Genomic DNA, 24,845 nt, shown 5'->3' with positions numbered 1-24,845 from the left:
TTTTTTTTTTTACTAAAGAGCTGAAGACAGTTAACGAATAAGGGAGAAAAAAAAAATAAAATAAAATAAGGAGTTCCACCCTACGTGAAGCCATGATGATTTGGAAGTGTATATTTTTTTCTTCTTTCAAAGCAATGCATATGTCTTGTTTAATGAATTCAATGCAAATGATCGAACTGCCTTTACCTAGAAACAGTACAGCTCAGTGACTTTTTACTTGACCATATCCAATTTTTTTTTTAATCATGTATTTCAATGACTATTCTTTCTCTACACTTGAATTAGCAAGAGAAGAATTGGTAAGCTTATTTTAATAGCATGATACTCTCACTTTTTTCATTTTACAGAAGCGCTTAATATAGATATGCATTTGAAGTAAGAGGGCCAACCAATATAAAAGTATATATAAATAGATATAATATATGTATAATATGTGTATAATATATTTGTATAATATATCCAAATATGAATATTAATTTGAATATATATATATTTTTTTTTGAATGCATTTCGCCGTTTAGAATAATGATGGTTAGAAAGGCTCTCTAAGGGAGAGAGTATAGATCCCGTTATAAAATGACCAAACAATTATTTGATTCTATTAATTAAAAAAAAAAAAAATCGAGAATGTTTTAAAGACGAAACGAAACAAAAGGTGGTTGATTATTATCTAATATATAAAATGATTTATTTTACTTTATGTACATTTATTTATTATTTTACTTTATAAAGTTTGGTTAAAGAAAGTTAAAATATTTGAACTACGAAGTTTGATCCATTCTTTTAAGCCCATGAAAATTGGTATATGCGTTTCACCATTAACACATATGTCGAAAACATTACTTGTATTGATATCTGTTGATGTTGAATTAGAGTCTGTCGTATTTGCCAGCTTCATTTCCGTTTCAGCCATTGACCAAAAGGTCTTAGCGTTATTGCTATATTGTATATTCAAATCCCATTCTACTTCTCCCTTAAGCATATCATAAAGCTGATCAATACGTGGGAATAAGACCTTGGGATTTACAAGTTTTTTAGTATAGCGAAGAATCAAACGACCAAGTTCTTTTTTAAAGCCTGGAACAGCCATCAAACGTGAAGTTAAGGGTTTTGTTAAGACACCAGGATATTCTGTCCAATTACCTCCAAAAAATATACTAGGATTTAGTATATTTATTCCCTAATTACATATATATTATATTATATTATATTAGTATAAAGTAGAGAAAAGCAAAAACAAAAAAAAAAAAAAAGAACAAAAACAAAACATACCATAGTAAGATCCAAGTCTTGAGAAGACATCATAAATCGATCGGCTGCAAGATCTTCATATAAGATAAAATTATTGCTTGTAACAAGATAAGAATCAACATTACAAATAACGATTTCAAAAGCTAAGGTACGCAAGACACTTTCCATATCAAATTTCTTTTTCCAGAGAGGGACGACAGCATCAGTTAAGGTTATATTATTAGGTTGTTTAGAAATAAATTTGGTTAATTTCATAAGTTTAGCATAGTCAGTGGTGCCCTTATAGGATTTATCCTTAGCAAGATAAAAGTGACTATAAACAGTAAGATTGGTTCCCAAATAAGATAAATCAGGAGAGGGATGTGTACTGATGGCAACATCTCTTTTCGTATTCCTATTCACCGTTGCTTCATTATGCTGAGCCGTAGAATTATGACTAGGCGCGTTCAATTGATTAGCTAAGCACGCTGCACCACCATTCATATCAGCTATATAAAGGGCACCTTGTTTATACTTTTTATTACCATTTGCAAATTCATTACGAATCCATGGGCCCTTGAAAGCCTCAGCGAGGCCAAAGAGACCAATAGGTTTGTCATTAATATAGACACGAACATAGCTGTACTTGGTGGTAGCGAGACCAACAGACTCAGCAATATTATACGCTAATTCTTCTTTCATGTATGTCAAATCAAAAGCCATGGATCTCAATTTAACTGTTCTATAACCATAGAGATTCTTTCCTTCAGGCATCTTTATTTTGTAAGAGAGCTTGGAGGCTAAACGTGTACTACAACCAGAGATAGCCATTGTGATTTCTTTAAAAGTTTTGATTTTATTAGGACTATATATATATATAAGGGAAAGAAGACGAAGAGTTAATTTCAATATCATATATACATATCATATGTTTATCATTCTACCTGATATAAGTCATGTTCATAGTAATCTCAATGTCTTCTGCACGATGATTGTGAATATAATCGACAGCTGTTTGATTACCAGTGATATGAATTACAGGAATTTGGCCATCAACATGAAGACTGGACTTAATACGATGAATGATAGGAAGAGGTTTCATAATAGTAGGAAGTTGAACAAGTGATTTAGTATTCCAAGATCTATCATAGACTTCATTTAAAGTACTATCGTCGACAGGTTGGCGAATGAAATTTTCTTTTCTGATAATTTCATTATTAGCTTTATTAAGAATGGCATATTGATAACCTGAACTAGCCATAGGGGCTTCACCAATATGAAGTAGTGTAGAGTATTTACTTGTAGATGTTAAAGGGTATACAGTATCATCCACAACAACGCCAACGGTTTCATTACTGGGCACAGCAGCGATAACTTTATATGTAACATCGGAGCATGGAATAATGGCAGCAGAAGCACTTGCTATCAAAGAAGCTACCAAAAAAGTTATAGCTATAAATAAATAATAACTTTGGAATGAGTCTATAAGATATATAGTTACAAGATTATTTTATTTGTTACCTGACGAAATATGCATGTCAAAATATAAAAAATAAAGTTACAATGTTACCGAATCCAAAAAAATAAAATTCCATCTTTTTATATTAAACAGGTTACTGGTTTTTTATTAAATCAATTGTTTCACTCAAAAAAAAAGTTTTTTTTTTTTTTCAAGGCACGCCAAGATATTCTTATTTCAACAAAAAAATAATAATGTAGACAATTTAAAGAAGTGAAAAAAAAAAAGGAAAAGAGAGAACAAAAGGGCAGAAAAGAATAGACTAATTGTTGGCATAATATGCCCGTCATATTATATTAATTTATTATAAATAGGATGGTTAAAACGCAGTAAAAATTAAGATTATGAAACATACAATGAATTTATATTACGTAATATGTGTCATTATTTAAACGAATAACACATAAGCTTAACCAACACATTTACCGTAACTAGACCAGACTAGACTAGTCTTCTTTAAAATAGAGATAAAGGGGCGTGCATCACATACTATATCATTTAATAAGGAAAGCTTAATTCAACAACACTAAAAGCATATATGACAATTACAAATCATTACTGCTATATTATCATTTTAAATTATGTAGTAGGATTTACAAGTGTTGTGTTCTCAGCCTCGTTCTAGAAATGAAGAATAAAAAAAAAGAGTGTTATATCAGCTTAAATTGATACGCCTATACATAGTTTTTAATCAGATTAGAAGGCAGAGAATATAAATATGCTCATATGCTCTATCAAAAAAAAAGAAAAAAATTGCTTGAACAAACATTAAAGGTTTTTCGCACAGAGATAGTCAAAACATACAATAAAACACTTGCATATATTTACTGCAATAATTTTCAGATCTATTAAAAATTCGCTATTAGTAACCCATTCTTTATTTATTTATTTTTTAAAAGAATATATTTATTTTTTTTTCCTTTTTCATACACACACATATATACATATAAAAATATACATTTAAAGGAAATGTCAAATGATCAAGATTTTAATTTAGAAATAGATGATTACATAAATTCAACTCAATCAAAGGTTAAAGAAGAAGAAGATGAAGAAGAAAATAAAGAAGATTGGACATACGATGAACTCATGGGGGTATATGTGATTCATTCTAAACGACTTGTCATGTATTACAACAATAGTGGCTGGGTATGTGGTGATTATAAAGCCATTTATGAATCTAATCCATACATCTATGATTCAGATTCTCAATCCTGGTTTAATACAGAAACTAAAGAACATTTTTATTACGATCAAGTAAGTCAATCTTATATCCCATTAACAGAAGAGTATTGGGCTGGACAACCGGAAACTACACGTTCAATACGTTTCGTTATTTTATCATCACCTCATTTTCAACCTGGACAAGTAGTGATTATTGATGAAAACGGGATCACTATTGGTCGTGATCGATCTTCATGGGACAACAATCGACTTCGTTTACCAGAAATGATAGTTAGTAAATATCATGCACTTGTTTATTTTGATAAAAAAGAAAAAGTCTTTTATTTAGTTGATAATGGCTCTCAACATGGTACATTTGCTAATAATAAAAGATTATCAGAATCAAAACAAAGTAGTTTACCCTATAAATTACAACATTTGGATAAAATACAAATTGGATCTACTTGCATAGAAGTACATGAGCATTCAATAGATTGGCCTTGTCAAAGTTGTGTTACAAGCTTACCCATCGATACATCCAGTATAGGCAAGAAGAAAAAGGAAGTCTCTCAGATGACAACCCATGTTATGTCACCAGAGGAATTAGAATTACGTCGAAGAGAATGGAATAGAAATGCAAAAAGATTATATACTTTTGATAAAAAGCAACAAGTTCAACAGAATTATGTAGATCGAGCAGAGATGAGGAGAAAGACGCTATTACCTGAAAAATTTATTAGAATAGAAGAATCAACAGAGAAGAAGGATACCCAAAATAAAAATACTTCTCATACAGCAATACAACCAGTACAAGGTATTGGTAATAAAATGTTACAAAAATTAGGTTGGCAAGAAGGTCAAAGACTTGGTAAAAACCAAAGTGGTATCTTGGAGCCTTTAATGCCCACAAGTCAACTTGATAGATCAGGTCTAGGTTCTCAACAACATGCCATCATTCATAATGAAACTAGAAAAGATAGACAATGGCGTCTTGCCCAAGAAAGATATGAAAAATCATTTTAATTTTAATAATAATAATAATAAAAAAAAAAGAGGAAGGGAAAAGAGGTGAGTGTGAGTGAGTGTGTGTGTGTGTGGGGGATATGATAACAGCTTTTATTGAGTTATTTTTTTTTCTTTTTTCTTTTTATACAGTATAAGTTTACACAAATACACATATAATCTAAGATTGTTGAATCTTGAAACTGTTAGATTTGAAAGTACAAGTATTATCACCAGTAGTACTAGTAGTATAAATCTTGTAATGATATTCAGCATTAGGGTCAACATTATTCAATGCTAAATGATCTTTCAAATTGAAAGAGCTTTGGAATAATTCAGAACCTTGCCAAACAGTATTAACTAATTTGTCACCCTTATAAAGTTCAACCTTGGTTACTTCACCAGTTTGAGAAGCACTATCACGATTAAGTTGAATAAGAACATGTTCATTTGTATTGAAAGTGCTACCAGCTGAAGGATAGTCAACGTTAAGACCGAAGCAACCATTATAATGATTTTCAGGATAGATACTATCATCATGAAGATATTCAGCATATTCAGTTTCACCAGCAGCATTTGTATGAGAGCTTGTAGTAACCTTAAAGGTGTGGGAAGTTTCGAGACAGTCTGGACCATGTTGACCGTCAATCATGTTAGTAATCCAAACACTATTTCAAATAAAAGGTAAAATTAATAATTATCTAATAGTGAGGAAAAAAAAAAGGAAACATACCGGTAATAATAGAGACCAGCAGGAATATTTTTTGGGACAGTGTCAGTAATACTAGCAGATTTCTTTAAGGCATAACTTCCCTTCCAGACATTTTGAACATAACTAGCTTTACCAGTGCTTGAGACAGAGTATAACTGTATTAATATAAAAAAAAATAAAATAAAATAAAATTTGGTGTCAGCTTAATTTAATAAATATTAGAAAATCTATTTTTGTTGCGTGCTACATTACATCGAGACCAGTAATTGTTTTTGTGTGTTTATCACTAGCTTTTCTAGCTATATACAGATATACATGTTATTAGTTTCTGATGTAGTAATAAATCTATTTATTGTAACTTACTAACTGTAATCTTTGTCTTTTGGCCAGCAACAACAACAGTTGAAGCAGTAGGAGCAGTCACTTTAAGACCTAAATAATAATATATAATCAATACCAACCACGCCGAGAACAATCAAATGGTTATTTGTTATTTATTTACCACCACACCATGCCTTAATAGCATCCGAATAAGAATCTGCTGTTGTGAAAGAAATAGCAGACGAAAGGATAAGAGCGGAAATAGCAGCAATGGAGAACTTCATTTTCTAAATACAAATACTATGCGTGTATATAAATATAAATGATATGTGAGTGTGTATAATATATACAAGAGAGAGAGAGAGTGTGTGTGTGTGTGTTTTTTTTAAAAAAAAAAAAAAAAAAAAAAGAAAAAAAGAAGAAAATAAGAAGAAGGGGAAAAAAATAAATAAAATAAAATAAAATAATGAAAATTATTTGAGGGTTATTTATAGATAATAGTCTATTATAGCAGGTAATATAAATTATTATTAATTGACAATTGTGTCTATTTAATTCATTAATGTTATATATTCAAAACATGGGTTTTAAGCGGAATAATTTATTATAATTGGTATTCCTTTTTAGAAAAAATACCACACAAATTTCAGGAGAATCAGTAACTGATGATAACGCTTACTATTCTTATTTACTTGTCATACTTGTTATTTGTGTCTGTCAAATGAGAAGCGTCTTTTTATTTATTTATAAAGTATTTAAAAGAGAAGAGCAAATAAGGGTAGTGTAGACTGTTGTAATGATAAAGCATTAAAGAAGTAAAGCGAGGTAGTTTACTATTCACGTTTATACTCTATTTTGTAGCTTCCAATTTGATTCGTTTGTCTATATTTATCTACTAATCATTTTGATCCGCTCTTTATTTTAAAGTAGATCCATTTTCATGAGAGAAGGGACCATAACCCGTCATCTCTATTTGTGTGTACGTGTATAAATAACTATTTCTTAAATTGAAATTTGCTAAAAATGGTTATCATTATCGTCTTCAATAATATCTATTGCATGCGAGTAGACCTCTTGTAAACCAAGCAAGGATGCTCTATCCTGTCCATCTCTTAATATATTCATAATACGTACTTTATCAGTTTCACTCGCTTCTTTATCCTTCAAGACACAAGTCCAGGCAAAATCCATTGCATCAAAGTATTCTTTGTATTCATATAAATCCGTATCTTCTTTAAACGCATCACAATAATCATGGAAGTCACCTGTAAAATTTAATAAATGCTGTATAGGTGATTTCAAATGAATAGTTTTTAAAATTATAGGTGCAAACTCTTCCCATAATTGAGGTAAGCTTTCATATCCTCCTAATTTTTCTGCTCTAATTTTTTTTTATTTTTTTTTATTTTTTTTTTTTTTATTAATTTATTTATTTATTTATTTTTTTTTGTTTTTTTTTTTTGCCTTTTACGAAATTTTCTTATTATTTTTGTATTAGCTTCTTCTAATTTCTCTATACGATTTTCTTCTTTAAAGTCTTCTGTGGTAGCAATTGTATCCATTATTTTACTTGTAAATAATAAATGTATAATAAAAGAAAAATAAAAGAAAAAAAAAAGAAAAAAAAAGAGAAAATTTGACACATAACATACGTAAACAGAAAAATAAATAGTCAACAAATCTAATATTTAATTGGATAAAGCTCTTCATGATCAAAAAAAAAAAAAAAAAAAAAAAGATGTCTTCTATTATTTATTTATATTGTTTATTTGTCTTTTATTTTATACAAGGGATTTTATAAATACATATAATAATAACTATGATTATCATTATTATCGCTTTTCATAAGCTATGGAATCTACAGTTTCTAAACCAGTGTCTGAGGAATTTTCATGAATCGAACTATTCACAATAACAGTAGGACTTTCACTTCCAATTTCTTTAGCTCTCTGTTCTTGAACAGCAGCAGGTTGAGCAACATCATCATCATCAAATTCAAAATCATCTTGATGCCAATCAAAGTCTCTACCACGAGCTTTAGCAATTAAGAAACGAATCCATAAAGGTACAAATGAGCGACCCAGCACAGCTGTCCACCAGTCTTCACGTTGAGAATAATCAGGATGAATACGTCCTCGAGAAAGTTTATCAACAATATAAATAAAACCATTGATGATAATATAAGCAAAGATACCACCAATAACACCATATGCAATAGAATATGTGAATGGCATAACTGCCATAGTGATAAAGGAAGGAATAGCATCACCAGGATAATCCCAATTGATATTACGAACACTCGATGTCATCATGGAACCCACCAAGATCAAGGCTGGACCTGTAGACCATGGAGGGAAACTAGCAAAGATGGGTGAAAAGAAAATAGAAATAAAGAAACCAAAGGCAACAGTGATGGCGGTAATACCAGTACGACCCCCTTCTGCAATACCCGCACCAGATTCTACAAAAGCAGTACAAGACGAACTACCAAAACAGGAACCAACGGTAATACAACAGGCATCAGCTAAGAAAGCACGAGTAGAGTGTTCAAAATCACCAGCCTTATCTGTAAAGCCACCATAACGAGCCATGGAGTACATAGTACCTGTCGTATCCAAGATATCAACGTAGAGGAAAGTAACTAAAGCAATCCAGATCTCTTTCGAATTAAAGCTAAAATCAAATTGCCCTAAAACATGCTTCATACTATGAACGCTAACAACTTGTTTAAAGTAATCAAACATTTGATTACCAGATGTAGTATAAGGGAAGTAAGTAATAGGACTGTTACGTGGCCAAGAGGTAATGGCGATCACGACGATACCAATTAAAATAGCACCACGAACACGATATATCAATAAGAGGGACATAATGACTAACCCTAAAAGACCCATATACATTGTAGGTGATGTCATACGTCCCCATTCACATACACCATCATTTAAAGCGGAAGGGGGGCAACCACCTAAGGTAACAAGTGTGGATTTATCTAATGAAACTAAACCAATACCTGCTGATGATTGAAGGCCGATAAAACAGAGATACAGACCAATACCACAACCCATAGCTACCTTAATACTCATAGGAATAACACGGGCTAGCCATTGACGAACACCAAACAAAGATAAAACAAAAAAGATGATACCTTCCAAAAAAACAGCTGCTACAGCAGTTTGATAAGGGACTTTTCCTGTACCATGATAACCAACAACTGTGTATGTAAAATAAGCATTTAAACCCATACTATATACATTATAGGTAGAGAAAAAAAAAAGATTAATATTAAATATGACCTTTTTTTTTTAAAAAGAAAAAATAAACTTACCCAGGAGCCATTCCAAGAGGCAAGTTAGATGCAACACCGAGAATAATACTAGAAATCATAGCAATAATAGAAGTAGCCATAATCATCTCGAGTTTAACTTCATAAACACAGGCCATATAATCTGGATCGTTATCACAAGCAGGGTCATCGGCAGTTGGCACACAAACACAAGTGCCTCCACTTGAAGAAATAATGGAAGCATTGACAGAAATAATATAAGCCTATACATAATATACATAAAATAAATAAATATATACACATATAAAGACTGCATTATTACTATATTATATTCGTTATTACCATAGCAAAGAAAATAGTGATACCCGCTCGAAGTTCAGTTGTAAACTTGGTACCCTTTCTTTCTCTTCTATGTCCAGAGTTCTCTAATTGGAAATACTTTCCAATAAAAGAGTGAGCCACTTTATCATTTAATTTATCTATCCAATTTGACATAGTAAAGATTCTGTTGTTGTAGTAATATTACAACAAACTGTAATAGCTGTTTTGTTATTGATTTCCTTTTTTTAAAGAAAAACTAATGGCTAAAAAAAAAAAAAAAAAAAAAAAAAAAAAAAAAAAAAAAAAAAGAAAATGATTTTCAGTTTTCAGGTAATAAAAATTGAAAGCAAGCGTCACTTGTACTGTTTCTAAAGAGTAAACCAATTAAAATTTTTCCTTTATCTTTATCTCTTTTTTTTTTTAATTTTATTTTCAGTATTAATGGAAACTAATCAAATCAGTTGATTGATTGATAATTTACATTAAGCTCTTTCTTAAATCGTTTACCAAGATTTTATAATTATGCAACTAACAGAACCTATGGTAAAGGAAATAACCTTTCCTTTTTTTTTTGTTATTTTATTTTTTCCTTTTTTTTTCGCTAATTAAGCTTCTTATTGCTCAGTTCTCTCAAGTTATGTAACTCACAACTAACTCAAAGCGGAGTTGTTTCTTATTATTCTTAACTTTGTTTTGACAAACTAGAATTTATAGTGGTGAATTTCTTTTCCTAATGTATACCTTTTATAACATTAATATGAATAGTTTAATGTTATTAAAAGTGAGCAGTCTTTCAAGTTTCTTTTTTTTTTTTTTTTTTTTTTTTTTTTTCATTAAAAATTTTACCCTATCAAGTTCTATTTTTTTTTACGTGTAACAATACACCTTTTTATCTGAAACTAAATAAACAAACAGTTAAATCATTCCCTTTCTTTTTTTTTTCCGCTAAAAACATCAATACTTGGCATAGCAACACATTGTATTTATTAATAACATGTAAAGCCAAAGATTATATTTTATTGCTAAGTAACTGGAAAAAAAAAGAAATAATATTTATTAATAGTCAATTACGAATTATAAATCATTCATCTTTAATACATAAATAAAGACCATAAAAATAGGATTTTTTTTTATTTCATCACTATAATTAGCCTTTTTTTTTTTTTTTTTTTTTTTTTTTTTTTTTTTTTGCAGTTGCTAGCATTTATATTTGAACACAGGCGATCAATCAGTAATACGATCGTGTGTTGAATTAAATTAAGAATAATAATTACATATTTTAGAGCCTGCAGCTTGTTTATATTCTTGTTATTAGGAAGAGAAGAATGATTGTTTAATGGACTATTCTATTATCCTACCTTTGTCAATTATTTACAAAGTTACCCCTTATTTTATTCTGATCATCAGAAAGTATTTTTTTCTTTTAATAATGCCTTTAAATTACGAAACATGATACGTAATGTCCGGGAGACCCAAAGTAAGGATATAGATGTATGTGCTTACTAAATTCAAAATATATTTATTGTCACAATTTTTTTTTATATTATTTATATCTAACGAACGAACAACTATGGTGTAGCTTAAAACTCATTTTTAATATTCATATTAAATTTAAAATCCTTATTTAAGATATGAATAGTCAAATTGAACACGCTATTTGGATCTAATTTGTCCTTTTTTTTCCTTTTTCTTTTTCTTTTTTTTTTTTCTTTTTTTTTTTTTTTTTTTTTTTTTTTTTTTGACAGCTGAAATACGACAATGAAAAGCTTCTCCTAAGATATCATGTATTATGATGTTATCAAAAATAGTATATGACACATAGATGTAATAAATTCAAATAATGACCGGATTATTGATACGCGTATATATATATATATTTTTTGTCAATAATAACATTGGAAAAGTATATAGTAAAACTGCGGTCAAGAGTAGTAACCATAGTTATATATTAAAAGAATAAATAGCTACAATCCTACCTTTTCTATTGTAAAAACAAAAAAAAATATTAGCTTAGCTAATTATTGTCACTACACCTTAATACTTCTAGTAGTTAATTTATTATTATTCGAGAGTATCATTTTGAAACACATAACCTATCTTTTTAAAAATAGTAATACTAACTCCAGGAAAACTTACTAATAAAGGAAGCTCTTGAATTTATCCAATCCGATTCTTCTGCCAAATAATTCAAATTCATATTAGCTAATCTTATACGTGTTAACCAGTTGTTAGTTAGTTAGAAGAAGATAGAATTTATATGAAGCTAATTTAAGAGGCTTCACTTTTATATCATAATCATTGTACAAGATAGTTCTGAAGAACACATAACCTTTGATTTCATAAGCTTTGTCAATTATACCAAGAAGTTCCATTTCAACAAACACCCAATTATAGCTTCTTTTTTTAGTCATTTAACTATACTGACTGCAAAGTTCTTTATTAATTCAAGTTTATTACTCTACTACTGAAAGCCTCTAATAATATATCCATTATTGACAAAGTCAATAAACTAAACTTAGTGAAAAAAATGAAGGTAGATTTATGCTTTAAAATCAGGATTAAATAGATTTATGCTCTCCTGCTGCCTTTGATTGCATAAATAGTTACTTTATGTTTTCTCTCCCCCCTTTTTTACCCCCGTATGCTGATGAGATTTTTATATTATATCTAATCCCATTGCAAAACAAAACCATTTTAATGATAACAATTCTGCGCCTCTCTTTATTGCATATGCCTTTATTATATCTTTTTTCTTTTTTAAATAATTAATTCAGTTGAATAATTTATATCACACACACTGCTCATTAAGCACATCAGTAATAAAAATAAATAGTTTTCTTGAAAATATTTTTATACTAATTTTTTTTTTTTTTTTTTTTTTTTTTTTCATGATCTCTGTTCTTTTATAAATTAAAATGGATCAATCAATTATTGAGCTTAAGACTAAAGACAATTTAGACATTCGACAGCGTCCTAATACTACATATATGCTTAATGAAGATATTCCTCATGATTCGAGTGATGAAGATGAAATAGACATGGATAAAGAAAAAAAATTACTTCGAAAACTAGATTGGCGTATTGTTCCCTGGATATTTTGGCTTTATTTTTTATCTGTGGAAGATCGATCTAACGTTGGATATGCAATGACAATGAATAAATCAGAAAAGCATACTTTAATGGATACAGCAGGATTAACGGGTCACGAAAACAATATTGGACTTGGCCTATTTTATGTCGCCTATATTGTAAATATGCCCATATATAATATGCTCATTTAAGTCTTCATATATTTACACATGTATTTTTTTTTTAAAAAAAAAAAAGATCTTTGAAGTGCCGTCTAATTTGATGATGGCTCATGTGAATCCTGCTCATTGGATTGCACGAATCATGATTACCTGGAGTATAGTCACTGGATGCATGGCAGCCATTTCTAAACCTTGGCATTTCTATTTATTACGTTTTTTATTAGGAGCATTTGAAGCGGGATTTTGGCCAGGTAAAAGAAAAAAAAAATACAGACATTTATACAAGTAGTATAACTAATATATTCATATTTAGGCATTAGTAAATTTTTTTCTTTCTTTCTTTCTTTAACATATATAGTAAATATTTATTATAATAGCTTATTATAATACATTATGGTACAGACCAGAAGAAATATCATCACGTATTGGTGTTACTTATTTGGCTGGACCTGCTTCGGGTGCATTTGGAGGACTTATTTCAGCTGGAGTGCAATTAATAGATACTCGTGGTAATTTATATGGCTGGCAATGGCTATTTTTAATTTCTGCTATTATATCTATTATTTTTGGACTTGCTACTATCTTTTATTTACCTTCAACGCCTGAAAAGTCTACTCGATTTTTAAATGAAGACGAACGTACACGTGTTAAAAAGAGACTTGAGAATTCGACAGTAGTACGACGACCAAGGTCAACAGAGAGTGTTGAAGAACGTAACATGAAACGTAATCTAAAGCAAGTATTCGGAGAATTGAGGGATTTTAAAGTATGGCTTTTTTGTGTACTGTATTTCACACCTGTAATGGCAGCTACCTCTTTAGGCTATTTCTTACCTAAAATTGTTCAAGAAATCGGTACATTTAATTCAATCCAAGTCAGTTTAATGAGTATCCCTCCTTATGTCTTTGGTATGATGATGGTCTATATTATTACTCGATTAAGTGATTATTATAAAAACCGAGGCTGGTTTATTATTGGATCTTCCTGTGTGTCCTTCATTGGATTTTGTATCTTGAGTTTTACAAAGCCTGTTGCTGCACGTTATTTCGGATTAATGGTTGTAGCAGCCGGTACTTACCCAACTGTACCTTTGGTAAGATGATTAAAGTTATGAGTTGAAATAATAAGGAGTAACTTATAGATTTATATGAAATATAGAGTATGGCATGGACAGCTAATTCAAAAGAAGATCCTGTAGCTGTTGCTTCAGCAACGGGTATTGTATCTTCTATTGCCAATTTTGGTGCCTTAATCTGTACTTTCGCTCTTTATTCAGGTTGGCCATCTGATGCACCTAGATATATTGGCTCTAATATGATCAATGCTGGTGCAATGCTCCTTGCTGCTCTAGCTGCTTTCTGTTTAAGAATTCATTTGTCCAAGTTAAATAAGCAAATCGAAAAGAATGGCTCTATTGGAGAAAGAGCTTATCCTTATATTTTATAATTTCATCTCCCGAATTTCCTTCCTTTTTTTTTTTATATGTTCACACGATCTTCTTTATCCTATATCTTTCTTCTTCCCTTTCTTTCTTTATTAATGTTACTATCAAGCTTATTAAGTAAAAGATTAATTCTCAATCGTGCCCAAGCCAGATACTTTACCACAGGTATATTATAATATAATGCTATTTGCATATTATTATATTATTTATATACATGTATATATGTATATATATAAATATATATTTTAAAAAAAAGAGAAGAAGCAGTTTTTGGCTGTTCTTAAAGATTATAAAGACCCTCAATGCCTTGAACGTCGAATGGGGATACGTGATAAGCACTTTTCAGAGATTCGTATTGCAAAGAAGAATGGAGGTATAATAACGTGTGGTGCACTTTTAGATAACCATGAAGTAAAGAAGATAGTTTGTGTATATAAATAGAATGTTAACGATACTTGAATAGTCTAGTAAAATGGAAGGAAGCTTTGTATTGTATAATGCTGACTCTATTGATGAAGTAGAGCAATTGATTAAAAATGATCACTATTATAAGACCAAAGTTTGGGAAAAGTGGGAGATTTATCCGGTGAAATGGTAAAGTAGCCGTATATAAAATTACCCTTTGACATAAAATAATTACTTATTTAATATGCAATTTCACACTGCAGTGCTTCTATCTAGTTCATACAGCATTAAAGTCTTTAACTATTTTATATCAAATAAATAATAGACTCAAAAACTTTCAATTTTTTTTTTTGGGGAATTAACTATAAAATAATATGTCTTTTTTTTTTTCTTTCATTTCTTCACCTTATGTACTTATACATGATCAAATCATTCATTGAAATTGGCTCGAAGATAATACAGTGTATGTGACTATCTTTTCAAAGAAATATTTAAACACACTCTCTCCCTCTTTTATTTTTTTATTTTTTTTTTTTTATATACACATATATCTATCTATTCTCCTTAAACAAATATTTATACGCGATCAAGACATACAATATATAATGTCACTAGTCGATAAAAAGAACAACGAAGAAAAACCACCTGCTTCTTTAAAGCAAATTCTCGAACGATCCAAATTAACTAACAATAAAATTCTTCCAAAAGAATTGCCATTTATTGAAAGAGGATTAAATCAAATTGAATCACAATCAAAGAAACTCTCTGTAAAAACAACAAATACTGATGAAGGAGTAGATATTAGAGCGTAAATATTTCACATATATAATTTTAACGTTCAAGTAATATAAACGATTAAATGAAATATGTATTTATATAATAGACATTACTTTTTAGCACAAGGAGGAGTAAATACACAAGTATTGATAAAAGAATTAGGAACCATTCATTTGGGTGGACTTGAACATCGACAACCTATTCAAGATACCAATGTTGAAGGCTATTTGGAACAAAAGAATATAGAGACTATAATGAAAATTATACAAGATGAACGTCAAGAAGTAAAGTATTTAAACATGTCATTTATACAAAATAAGCAAGCTTATCTTTTATTTATTTAGATTGTTGATAATACGAACGATTCATTTAAAAAGGATATAAATGCTTACTGGGACAATTTATTAAATAATACATTTAAAGTAAATGAGGTTGAAGAAACTACATTAAATCTTTCAAAAGCTAAATTTGATCAATCTCTTGTGGCTAATGCTATTGTTGGTATTTATGATTAAATAAAATATACACATACACATACATATTGAAAACAGAAAAATTGTGTCATTATCTTGAAATATTATATACAAAACAGTGATTCAGAATATCAAAAAGCATTCCTTCTAACCACTAAAAAAAAAAAAAAAAAAAAAAAAAAAAAAAAAAAAAAGAGACATTTATTTGATTTTAAAGGGCAGAATCATACTTCCCCCAAAAAAATAAAATAAAATAATATAAGCTAAAAGGAATATATTAGATAATATTGACACTTGAATGCCTAGATAAAAAAGAAAATCTAAGATTGGATAAAGTTTATTTTTCTGGTCGATATAGTTTATCCACTTATTAAGCAGTAAAAGTAATTCACAAAAAAAAAAAAAAAAAAAAAAAGAATATTTCGCAGTATCATTCGTTCCACACAGCCTGGGCAAAACAGTATTTTCCCCCTTTAATTCCTTTTTTATTTTTCCCTTTTTTAATTGCTTATATCAACTTGTTTTTATTTTTCCAAGTTTTTATTTATAAGCTAAAATACCTACGAATAAAATATATAGTTGAAAAAATAAATAAATAAATAAATAATAATACTGTGTATTTTATCATATATCCCGGATAGCGACAACAGCTAAATATATACGACGACAAAAAAGAAAAAAGAATAAAAAAAAGCCATTTTAACACATAATGTCTAATTCTGGATCGACTGGATCAATTACAGATTCAACTGGATTCAGTATGTTGGGTGATGCTTTACAAATACCAAATTATCATTTTAAAGCTGCCCCGATACCGAGTTTAGCCCATGGTGAAAGTGTGGATATTGTTTTTGGCTATAGGTAACCTGTTAATAAAAAAAAAAAAAAAAAGAAAAAAAAAGAAAAACAAAAAAAAGAAAAAAAAAAAAGATAATTTATTTATTACTATGTAGAATATCAAATAAAAAACCAGTGGTGGCTAAAATGTCTCCTAATTCATTAAGACTTGAAAGAGAATATTATATCATAAAAAGATTATATCAACTGAGTGATGGATCATCTTTTTTAGGTACGTATTGATTATATAAATATAGAAGAGTGCGGAGTTACTCATTTAATAGTTATTATATAGTTCGACCTTTAGAATATATTCATTTACCAAGTGGATTAACTATAGTTATTTACGCTGATGAAGGACAGAACTATTTAGAATATAGTAAACGGCAATCCGATGAATCAAATAATTCAATTACATCTAGAGCAACAGCTTATTCAGATAGAAGCTCAGTTAGCGATCATTCAATAGAGAAACGCTATCGTTCGTTTCATTATGATAGTAGCAATATATTTATGGATTATAGCAGTAATTTTAATAGTAATAATATCAGTCATTATTATCAACCTTTACCTTCTGCAGGTTTACCAAATAATGGTCCTATTTACGATCTCAGTACATTTCTCCGTTTTGCTATCAAGTGTACAGATTGTTTGGAATTTATTCATCGAAATAATGTTGTGCATGGGGAGATTAGATTATCTGCATTTCAATGGACTGGTGAAGACTCAGCAAGAGTGAAAATGTGGAATTTTGGTTCTGGAACAAAATCTCTTGAGACTTATCTTACAAGTGAAGGTTGGAGAAAGACTGCAAATAATAAGGAATCTATGGAAATGTTACAGAATCTATTGGTTTATGTAAGTCCAGAACAAACCGGTAGAACAACCTATGTCCCAGACCATCGTTCAGATATTTATTCATTGGGTATCGTTTTTTTTGTATTATTAACTGGAAAAAATCCATTTGATGGTGGCCCATTAGAAATATTGAACAGTATCTTGAGTAAAAAAATACCGCTTATTCATGAGATCCAACTAGAAGTGCCTGAAGTAGTTGCTAGAATTGTTGAAAAAATGACAAATAAGGTATTAAAGTGAATTATGTGGCTTTGTGTAGGAGAGAGTTTTTTTTTTCTTACCGTATACATATTTATATATTTGTATATATTATCATTATTTCTAATCAACTTCTTTTTCTTCTTCTAATGTACATATTATAGTCACCAGATGAAAGATATAATAGCGCTTATGGTATTAGAGCTGATTTAAAAGAATGTCTAAAACGTTTAAAGTTTGCTTCTGAAACTAGTTATGAAGTAAAAAAGAAGAAAAAAAAAAGAAAAGAAAAGTAGGAGTAGGGTCATAGTACTAATGTTATATATAAATATATACTTTTTATGTAGGTCATTGAATCCTTTCCTTTAGCAGAAAAAGATGTTGCTTCAGTTTTTACATTACCTAAAGCGATTTATGGACGTCAGGGAACTATTGTTGAGATGAATTATATTATACAACGTGTAGCTGGTGTATACAAAACAATGAAAAATCGTAAAGACAAATCATATTCTACAGGCTCTACATTACCTACAATCACAAGTGGAGGTGATTTTCATATAAGTAATGCAAGTGTAAGTGATAATACTAGTGACCATTTATCAGGTAATGAAGGTAGTGTAACTAACGGAGCCATCAATACTGGTACAAAATCAAATACCTCCCCAAGCTATTGTAGTGGATTTGATGGAAGTGATATATCTAGTGGGAATGGTAGAGTACAAAGTATAAAACAGGGTGTTGAAATTGTTTGTATTTCTGGCCCTGGTGGTGTAGGTAAATCTACTTTATTTAATGCCGTTCAAAATGTAGCTAGGCAGCATGGGTAAATATTAAATACAGAATGAATTATTATTTTACTGACGATAAATATTTTATAAAGTTATGTTGCATCAACAAAATTTGATTCACGACATAAAGTACCTTATAGCTGTATACTAAAATCTCTTTCTCAAATTTTGCAGCAAGTTTTATCCGAGTCTGAGGAAGAAATTCATGCATTTTATAACCATCTTAAAACACACCTAGGTTCCCAATTTTGTAAAATCGAACTTTTAGCCGATCTAGTACCTGAATTAAAGCCATTGTTAGACCCAGTTGATAGTGAGGATTCAGAAGAACCTATTGATCAAATTCATTTGGATAATGTTGAAACTCGTGTTCGTTTTCATAATTTATTTGTTGAAGTATTTCGAGCTTTAACTCAATGGCGTATGGTGACTTTGGTAAGATATATAGATGAATTAATTATTTTAATATAGAATCTGTTTTATTTAATATATATATTTATATATATATATATATTTTCTTTAACGACATAAGTTTTTGGATGACCTTCATTTAGCAGACGAGCCATCATTGGAATTAATTGAAAGTATGATTGGTTCTCGTTTAAAGCTTTTACTTTTTATTGCCTTTAGAGATCAAGAAGCTACTCCACAACTAGAAAAACTTCTTACAAATGAATATGCTGTATTTCATAATCTTCCAATTGATGCACTTGATTTTGATTCGTTAGTTGACTATGTGAGTGATGCTCTTCATAGACCTTTGGATGTAGATCGTGATTCTATTTTACCCTTAGCAGATATTGTGTATAAGAAGACTCGAGGTAATGCTTTTTATACATCCCAACTGCTAGCTACACTTGAGAAGAAGAAAATGATTTTCTTCAACTGGGAAGAAAATGAATGGGATTATAACCTGGCCGATATTCAACAAGTAATTATGTCCAAGGATGGCGCTGAACGTGATGCTGAGTTGGATATTAGCTTTTTAGTAAATCGATTAAAGGAATTACCATTAGATGGTCAACGTTTGCTTAAATGGGCTTCCTTTGTAGGTGATACATTTTCTTGGAATACCGTCAAATATTTAATGCTACATTCAGATCCTGAATCAGAGTTTTCTGATTCTGACGCAGCCAATTCAGAAATAAATTCACAAGCAGTGGATGATGATGATAATAGCTCATCCGAGTCTATGCACCATAAAAATATTCAACATCCATTGATCAAATTTTCTATGGCCAATAATGAAGCACAATCTTCCTTAACAGCATCAACATCTATCACGTCAAAATCAAGTCAAAGAACACTTTTTCGATCAGCTTCGCGTAAATTGTATAATCCTATCAATGGTTTGCAAGCAGCTTTACAAGAGGGTTATATCTTACCACTTGAGAGTGATGAGTTTAAATGGTCGCATGATCGTTATTCGCAAGCCGCTATGGAACTTGCTAATCCAAAAAGTAGGGAAAAGATCCACCTTAAGATTGCTAAATATCTTATGCAAGAAGAGAATGCTGATAATTTTCTTATTGCTGACCATTTGCTCAAGTCTATGAAATTGATATGTGTGTCAGAAAATAAGGCAATGTATAGGAATATATTATACGAGGCAGGCAATAAGGCTCGTGCATCAGGTGCTCATAAAATGGCCTTCTCTTACTACAAAGCAGCCATTTCTTTATTAGAATCTGATTGTTGGGAAGGCGAAAAATACAGCCGAACACATTATCTTTACACCAATGCTGTTTCCCTCAGTTGGGTTGTCGGTGAATATGAAACAACTGAGAAATACCTTGAGGCTATTTTTAAACATACAACGGATCCTATGGATCGCGTAATAGCCTATCGTATTCAGCACAAGTATTTTTTCTCTCGACAAATGCATGAAGAAGGTGCTCAATCTTTACGTAACTGTCTTCAAGAACTCAATATTGATGACTTCAATTTTAATATCACTCGTGAGGAACTTGATAAACAGTACCAACTCGTGATAGGCATGATTAAGGAGATAGGTATTGAAGAGATGCGAAAATTGAATCTATGTGAGGATCCAAAGTTAAGATCGATTATGAGTATCCTTGAGGAGATGTGCACAAGTGCATATTGGCTTGGCAATCAAACTGAAATGTTTTATTATGCTGTTAAAATAGTTTATTACTCACTGACTCAAGGTATCTCATCTGCAACAGGTGTGGCTTTGACATTTTTGAATCTTTGTGCTGTTGAATTTTATGATGAATACAGCTTTGGTGAGGAACTAGGTGCGGCAGGCGTTACGATATCCGAAAAATATGGTAGCAATAACGAAAAAGGTCGTGCCCTCTGTCTCTATAATATTTTTGGGCTTGTATGGAAACACCATCAACGTGAATCCATTGCTGCTTATCGCCAAGCACTACGCTACTCATTGTCAGCAGGTGATCGTATCTACGCTTCCTTTTCGCACTTGCATATAGTAGATATGCTGTTTTACATAGGTAATAATTTATCGGATACACTAGCAGAAGCAGAAAGTTGTTATGATGATATTCATAACTGGTCTTCATCTGCTGATATCAATATCTTGATCATGAGTGTGATTCGTACAATTAAAGCATTACAAGGTCATACCTTTCATAACACACCTGAGGAAATCTTTAATGGAGATGATGGTTTCTGTGACAGTCATTTTATTGCTGAAAGTTGTAAACAGAGTCCAAGTCCAAATGTCCCCTTAAATTGGTATGATTCTTTCCGTATGCTGCCACTTGTACTATATGGACATTACAACTATGCTATCGCTACAGGTTATATGTGTATTCGTGGCATGCACAATCATCCATCTCATCGACATACTCGTATGGTTGTTTATCTACATTCACTGGCTATTCTTCAAAAGATACGTGTAGAGCGAGAAGAACTATCCCAGGAAGAAATTAATATGTATATAGAACGTATCGAGGCTAACCAAGCTATACTGAGACCATGGATGGAACATTCCCGCATTAATTATGCTATGTGGTATACTTTAGTAGAGGCAGAGAAGGTAGCCACACTCTCCAACGATTTGGCTAAAGCAGTTCGACTTTATGAAGATGCCATTGATCAGGCACGTGAAGGTGATTGGTTTTTAGAGTTATGTATCTGTCATGGATATCTTGGTGGGTTCTATGAACGTTCCGGTTTAAAGAATGCAGCTTATGGTATGTTAAGGAAGGCAATTGACTTGTATGTTCATCATGGATCTTATGGTAAAGCACAACAATTAAGTACAAAATACACTACCCTATTGACAGAATATGATGATGGTCGTATTGAATCTCATGACACTGGTGTCCAAACTGATCCATTTCCTTTCTTGGGTCCTCAAGGAACCTGGAGTACATCTTCACTGGGTGCAGTCAATACTGTTAATGAACCGTTTGTATCAGAAACAATCCCCCCTGTTACAACTGAGCAAACATTGCTTACTCTAGATATTCTTGATATGGCTTCTATTCTTAAAAGTTCTCAAGTTATTTCATCCGAGGTCAAGTTTGACAGTTTACTTAAATCGATGATGTCTATCATCTTGGAAAATTCAGGCGCAGATTGTGGAGCAATTATTGTTAAGGAAGAAAAATACGGTATGTGTGCTTATGGTAGTCAGCAAGAGGGCTCTATGACCTTTGATCCTCCTCGTCCCCTTATGGATGATGATGAATTAGTCTCAAGCCGGATCATTCATCACACAATTAACACTGGAGAAAGTATTTTTATTCATAACATAGATCAAGATGCAAGATTTGCAGTGGGCCCATGGTATAACCGTGTTGGTAACAAATCTGTCATCTGCATGCCCATCACGCACAAGAGTGCTCTTGCCGGTTGTTTATTCTTGGAGGGCTCAAGTGGCATCTTTACTCAACGCCATATTACTGTCCTTAGCCTTTTATGTCAACAAATGGGTATCTCTATCACAAATGCTTTCCTGTTTAAGTCTGTACAACGTGTGACGATGGCGAATATGCGCATGATTGAAATGCAAAAGAAGGCATTAGAAGATGCAAGAAAGAGTAAAGAGGCAGCCGTTCGTGCTACACGCCTTCGAGAAATATTTCTTGCTAACATGAGTCACGAAATCCGGACACCCTTTTCTGGATTTTATGGTATGATTTCACTATTAGCAGAGACAGAATTAGACCCTGAACAACGCGATTTGGTGAAAACCGCAAAGGAATCCTGTGAGATCCTTTTACAGATCATTGATGATCTTTTAAATTTCTCTAAATTGCAAGCAGGCAAGGTAACACTAGATTTAGCTCCTGTAATAATAGAAGATTTGATCGCTGATGTGGTTGAGATGCTGATTGCTATGGCTATTCAAAAAAATATCAATATTGCCTATATGATAGCTGATAATGTACCTACCGTTGTTATTACTGATGGAAATCGTCTAAGACAGGTTCTGATTAATTTACTTGGTAATGCTATCAAGTTTACACATGAAGGTGAAATTCGAATTAAATGCTCTTTGGATACAACAACAAAGATTGCTTCAAACGATCAAGTAGCATTGCTATTTGAAGTCATTGATACAGGTATTGGTATTAGTAACGAACAAAGAAAGGTCCTCTTTGAGCCATTCTCTCAAGTGGACGGTAGTACAACACGCAAGTATGGAGGCACTGGTCTTGGGCTCTCTATCTGTCTTCAACTTGTTGAGCTCATGTCTGGTTCAATCAATGTCTCTAGCGTCCCTGGTAAAGGATCCGATTTTTATTTTAGCATTCGAGTATCAAAGTTTCATTTGCAAGCTGGCGGTAAAAACCCTCAAATTGAATCCTATTTTGATGAGCGCAAAGTATTACATCAATACTTATCCTCACTCAAAGTGTTGGCTATTTCCAGATATCCAGCTACAATTGATATGATTCGATTTATTTTAACAGGTATTAGAGTAGATGGTGCAAATGAAATAGAAGACTTTAAGAGATATTTAAAGCAAACAAAATATGATATTATTATTGTGGGACTTTATATGAATCCAGATAATACCACTACACAACTATCCAACTCTTGGCTTGAAGAGGCAAGCATCATCAATAAAGATTGTTTAATCATCATCATGAATTATCCTGCAGGTGGTTTAGTAAATGGGAAATCAGGCTTAATTGATCATATTTCGAACCAGAAGCTTTCTTGTAAAGCAATTCGTATGGCAGTACCTTTAAGACGACTTAAACTATTAAGAACAATTGGTGAAGTACTAGATAAGAAATTACCCAAACTTGTTCCCAACAATACTCGACCAACGACAGCCAAACTTATTACGGATGAAGAACGAAACTTATTCAGTACAATGAATATTTTAATTGCTGAAGGTAAATAATAACAATACATGTATAAAAAAATTTCCCTAATTTTGCCTTATAATATAATCATCATCATTAGATAATCCTGTTGCACAGAAATTGTTATTAAAGCAACTTACTCGACTTGGCTTCCAAGTTGAATGTGCAAATAATGGGTTAGAGGCTGTAAATGCATGGATCAATCATCCCGAAAGTTATTTTACAATGGCTTTCTTTGATCATCATATGCCAAAGGTAACACACACAAAATATCTATCTTGAAGGAGATAATATTATTAATGTTATTAATGTTATTAATGTTATATATATACATATATGTATATGTATATATAGTGCGATGGTGTTGCTGCTACTAAAAAAATTAGAGAGATAGAGGATGAAGAAAAACGAACAAGTCGACTTCCTATTGTAGCCTTAACAGCTGATGTTCAAGAAAGTGCAAGACATATATGTATCAATGCAGGAATGGACGGGTAAATATATATACATCTGTTATTGTAAAAAAAAAAGTGCCATAAAATAATACTAACTACTGTGTAAAATAGTTATTTAACTAAACCATTAAATCAAAAAATACTTGCTGAATCATTGAGAAAATATTGTCAACCTTCTTCATCTAATAATGATACAAGTGAAAAAGCAAAATAACAGGTGTATTCTCTTTAGTTTATATTTTCCCTTTTTGTACAATAATAATTTGTATTATATGCCGCCCCCCCTTTTTTTTTCTTTAGATTTTTTATTATAATTATGTAATAGCTAAGATTATAAGTAATAATGTATGCAGTAAGCAATAAAGTCACAAGCACGAGTTTATAATACACAATAACTTATTACTATATTTATAACAAATGTTTTCCTACCTTCTCCTTTCTTTCTTTCTTCCTTTTTAAAAGAACCTTTTTTTTTTCTTAAATGATATAATATTT

At 30.9% G+C, this 24,845-nt stretch overlaps 10 protein-coding genes across 10 annotated transcripts; 6 read left to right on the top strand and 4 right to left on the bottom strand.

Moving 5' to 3' along the window:
- Positions 1 to 724: 724 nt before the first annotated feature.
- Positions 725 to 2,767, bottom strand: BX663DRAFT_488430 (coth protein-domain-containing protein; the record flags this gene model as incomplete). The annotated part of the gene is made up of 4 exons (XM_051524812.1): positions 725 to 1,180; positions 1,273 to 2,095; positions 2,175 to 2,682; positions 2,752 to 2,767. 4 exons carry the CDS (start codon positions 2,765 to 2,767, stop codon positions 725 to 727), a joined length of 1,803 nt encoding a protein of 600 aa, XP_051380507.1.
- Positions 2,768 to 3,624: 857 nt separating this feature from the next.
- Positions 3,625 to 4,994, top strand: BX663DRAFT_517909 (SMAD/FHA domain-containing protein). The gene has a single exon (XM_051528789.1). It carries the CDS (start codon positions 3,719 to 3,721, stop codon positions 4,934 to 4,936), a length of 1,218 nt encoding a protein of 405 aa, XP_051380506.1. The 5' UTR covers positions 3,625 to 3,718; the 3' UTR covers positions 4,937 to 4,994.
- Positions 4,746 to 6,349, bottom strand: BX663DRAFT_159307 (uncharacterized protein). The gene is made up of 5 exons (XM_051521634.1): positions 6,133 to 6,349; positions 5,991 to 6,059; positions 5,880 to 5,926; positions 5,649 to 5,782; positions 4,746 to 5,583 (listed from the first exon to the last, which is right to left on the bottom strand). The coding sequence occupies exons 1-5, from the start codon at positions 6,230 to 6,232 to the stop codon at positions 5,097 to 5,099; spliced, it is 837 nt and encodes a 278-aa protein (XP_051380505.1). The 5' UTR covers positions 6,233 to 6,349; the 3' UTR covers positions 4,746 to 5,096.
- Positions 6,350 to 6,497: 148 nt separating this feature from the next.
- Positions 6,498 to 7,546, bottom strand: BX663DRAFT_517905 (uncharacterized protein). Its single transcript, XM_051528788.1, has 2 exons — positions 7,413 to 7,546; positions 6,498 to 7,329 (listed from the first exon to the last, which is right to left on the bottom strand). Exons 1-2 carry the CDS (start codon positions 7,508 to 7,510, stop codon positions 6,966 to 6,968), a joined length of 462 nt encoding a protein of 153 aa, XP_051380504.1. The 5' UTR covers positions 7,511 to 7,546; the 3' UTR covers positions 6,498 to 6,965.
- A 145-nt stretch (positions 7,547 to 7,691) lies between these two features.
- On the bottom strand, positions 7,692 to 9,826 carry BX663DRAFT_517904 (permease family-domain-containing protein). Its single transcript, XM_051528787.1, has 3 exons — positions 9,574 to 9,826; positions 9,274 to 9,494; positions 7,692 to 9,191 (listed from the first exon to the last, which is right to left on the bottom strand). Exons 1-3 carry the CDS (start codon positions 9,724 to 9,726, stop codon positions 7,781 to 7,783), a joined length of 1,785 nt encoding a protein of 594 aa, XP_051380503.1. The 5' UTR covers positions 9,727 to 9,826; the 3' UTR covers positions 7,692 to 7,780.
- Positions 9,827 to 12,429: 2,603 nt separating this feature from the next.
- Positions 12,430 to 14,336, top strand: BX663DRAFT_517899 (major facilitator superfamily domain-containing protein). The gene is made up of 5 exons (XM_051528786.1): positions 12,430 to 12,800; positions 12,880 to 13,054; positions 13,117 to 13,122; positions 13,181 to 13,896; positions 13,962 to 14,336. The coding sequence occupies exons 1-5, from the start codon at positions 12,468 to 12,470 to the stop codon at positions 14,247 to 14,249; spliced, it is 1,518 nt and encodes a 505-aa protein (XP_051380502.1). The 5' UTR covers positions 12,430 to 12,467; the 3' UTR covers positions 14,250 to 14,336.
- BX663DRAFT_517893 (uncharacterized protein) lies at positions 14,337 to 15,022 on the top strand. The gene is made up of 4 exons (XM_051528785.1): positions 14,337 to 14,412; positions 14,504 to 14,658; positions 14,711 to 14,841; positions 14,916 to 15,022. Exons 1-4 carry the CDS (start codon positions 14,343 to 14,345, stop codon positions 14,926 to 14,928), a joined length of 369 nt encoding a protein of 122 aa, XP_051380501.1. The 5' UTR covers positions 14,337 to 14,342; the 3' UTR covers positions 14,929 to 15,022.
- Positions 15,023 to 15,176: 154 nt separating this feature from the next.
- BX663DRAFT_517892 (uncharacterized protein) lies at positions 15,177 to 15,558 on the top strand. The gene has a single exon (XM_051528784.1). It carries the CDS (start codon positions 15,258 to 15,260, stop codon positions 15,462 to 15,464), a length of 207 nt encoding a protein of 68 aa, XP_051380500.1. The 5' UTR covers positions 15,177 to 15,257; the 3' UTR covers positions 15,465 to 15,558.
- Positions 15,519 to 15,944, top strand: BX663DRAFT_439384 (uncharacterized protein; the record flags this gene model as incomplete). The annotated part of the gene is made up of 2 exons (XM_051523333.1): positions 15,519 to 15,713; positions 15,774 to 15,944. 2 exons carry the CDS (start codon positions 15,519 to 15,521, stop codon positions 15,942 to 15,944), a joined length of 366 nt encoding a protein of 121 aa, XP_051380499.1.
- Positions 15,945 to 16,427: 483 nt separating this feature from the next.
- BX663DRAFT_517888 (uncharacterized protein) lies at positions 16,428 to 24,745 on the top strand. The gene is made up of 10 exons (XM_051528783.1): positions 16,428 to 16,763; positions 16,856 to 16,971; positions 17,035 to 17,825; positions 17,960 to 18,055; positions 18,143 to 18,618; positions 18,676 to 19,018; positions 19,116 to 23,925; positions 23,996 to 24,150; positions 24,250 to 24,389; positions 24,462 to 24,745. Exons 1-10 carry the CDS (start codon positions 16,612 to 16,614, stop codon positions 24,562 to 24,564), a joined length of 7,182 nt encoding a protein of 2,393 aa, XP_051380498.1. The 5' UTR covers positions 16,428 to 16,611; the 3' UTR covers positions 24,565 to 24,745.
- The last annotated feature ends 100 nt before the right edge of the window (positions 24,746 to 24,845 follow it).

Source organism: Cokeromyces recurvatus, assembly GCF_025118155.1.
Source record: "Cokeromyces recurvatus strain NRRL 2243 chromosome Unknown BX663scaffold_23, whole genome shotgun sequence".
Lineage (NCBI taxonomy): Eukaryota > Fungi > Mucoromycota > Mucoromycetes > Mucorales > Mucoraceae > Cokeromyces > Cokeromyces recurvatus.
This window is presented reverse-complemented; position numbering and strand designations above follow the sequence as displayed.

Bases quoted from the DNA above. Each gene is read 5' to 3' on its own strand.
- BX663DRAFT_517909 (XM_051528789.1), top strand. From the start codon at position 3,719: ATGTCAAATGATCAAGATTTTAATTTAGAAATAGATGATTACATAAAT.
- BX663DRAFT_159307 (XM_051521634.1), bottom strand. From the start codon at position 6,232: ATGAAGTTCTCCATTGCTGCTATTTCCGCTCTTATCCTTTCGTCTGCT. The intron at 6,060-6,132 runs GTGGTAAATAAA...ATTATTATTTAG, and splicing joins TGCTATTAAGGCATGGTGTG to GTCTTAAAGTGACTGCTCCT. The intron at 5,783-5,879 runs GTAATGTAGCAC...ATATTAATACAG, and splicing joins AAACAATTACTGGTCTCGAT to TTATACTCTGTCTCAAGCAC.
- BX663DRAFT_517905 (XM_051528788.1), bottom strand. From the start codon at position 7,510: ATGGATACAATTGCTACCACAGAAGACTTTAAAGAAGAAAATCGTATA. The intron at 7,330-7,412 runs GCAAAAAAAAAA...AAAAAAAATTAG, and splicing joins ATAAGAAAATTTCGTAAAAG to AGCAGAAAAATTAGGAGGAT.
- BX663DRAFT_517904 (XM_051528787.1), bottom strand. From the start codon at position 9,726: ATGTCAAATTGGATAGATAAATTAAATGATAAAGTGGCTCACTCTTTT. The intron at 9,495-9,573 runs GTAATAACGAAT...TATTATGTATAG, and splicing joins TCACTATTTTCTTTGCTATG to GCTTATATTATTTCTGTCAA. The intron at 9,192-9,273 runs GTAAGTTTATTT...TAATGTATATAG, and splicing joins CCTCTTGGAATGGCTCCTGG to TATGGGTTTAAATGCTTATT.
- BX663DRAFT_517899 (XM_051528786.1), top strand. From the start codon at position 12,468: ATGGATCAATCAATTATTGAGCTTAAGACTAAAGACAATTTAGACATT. The intron at 12,801-12,879 runs GTAAATATGCCC...AAAAAAAAAAAG, and splicing joins TATTTTATGTCGCCTATATT to ATCTTTGAAGTGCCGTCTAA. The intron at 13,897-13,961 runs GTAAGATGATTA...TATGAAATATAG, and splicing joins CTTACCCAACTGTACCTTTG to AGTATGGCATGGACAGCTAA.
- BX663DRAFT_517893 (XM_051528785.1), top strand. From the start codon at position 14,343: ATGTTACTATCAAGCTTATTAAGTAAAAGATTAATTCTCAATCGTGCC. The intron at 14,413-14,503 runs GTATATTATAAT...TTTAAAAAAAAG, and splicing joins AGCCAGATACTTTACCACAG to AGAAGAAGCAGTTTTTGGCT. The intron at 14,659-14,710 runs GTAAAGAAGATA...ATACTTGAATAG, and splicing joins CACTTTTAGATAACCATGAA to TCTAGTAAAATGGAAGGAAG.
- BX663DRAFT_517892 (XM_051528784.1), top strand. From the start codon at position 15,258: ATGTCACTAGTCGATAAAAAGAACAACGAAGAAAAACCACCTGCTTCT.
- BX663DRAFT_517888 (XM_051528783.1), top strand. From the start codon at position 16,612: ATGTCTAATTCTGGATCGACTGGATCAATTACAGATTCAACTGGATTC. The intron at 16,764-16,855 runs GTAACCTGTTAA...ATTACTATGTAG, and splicing joins GATATTGTTTTTGGCTATAG to AATATCAAATAAAAAACCAG. The intron at 24,390-24,461 runs GTAAATATATAT...TGTGTAAAATAG, and splicing joins ATCAATGCAGGAATGGACGG to TTATTTAACTAAACCATTAA.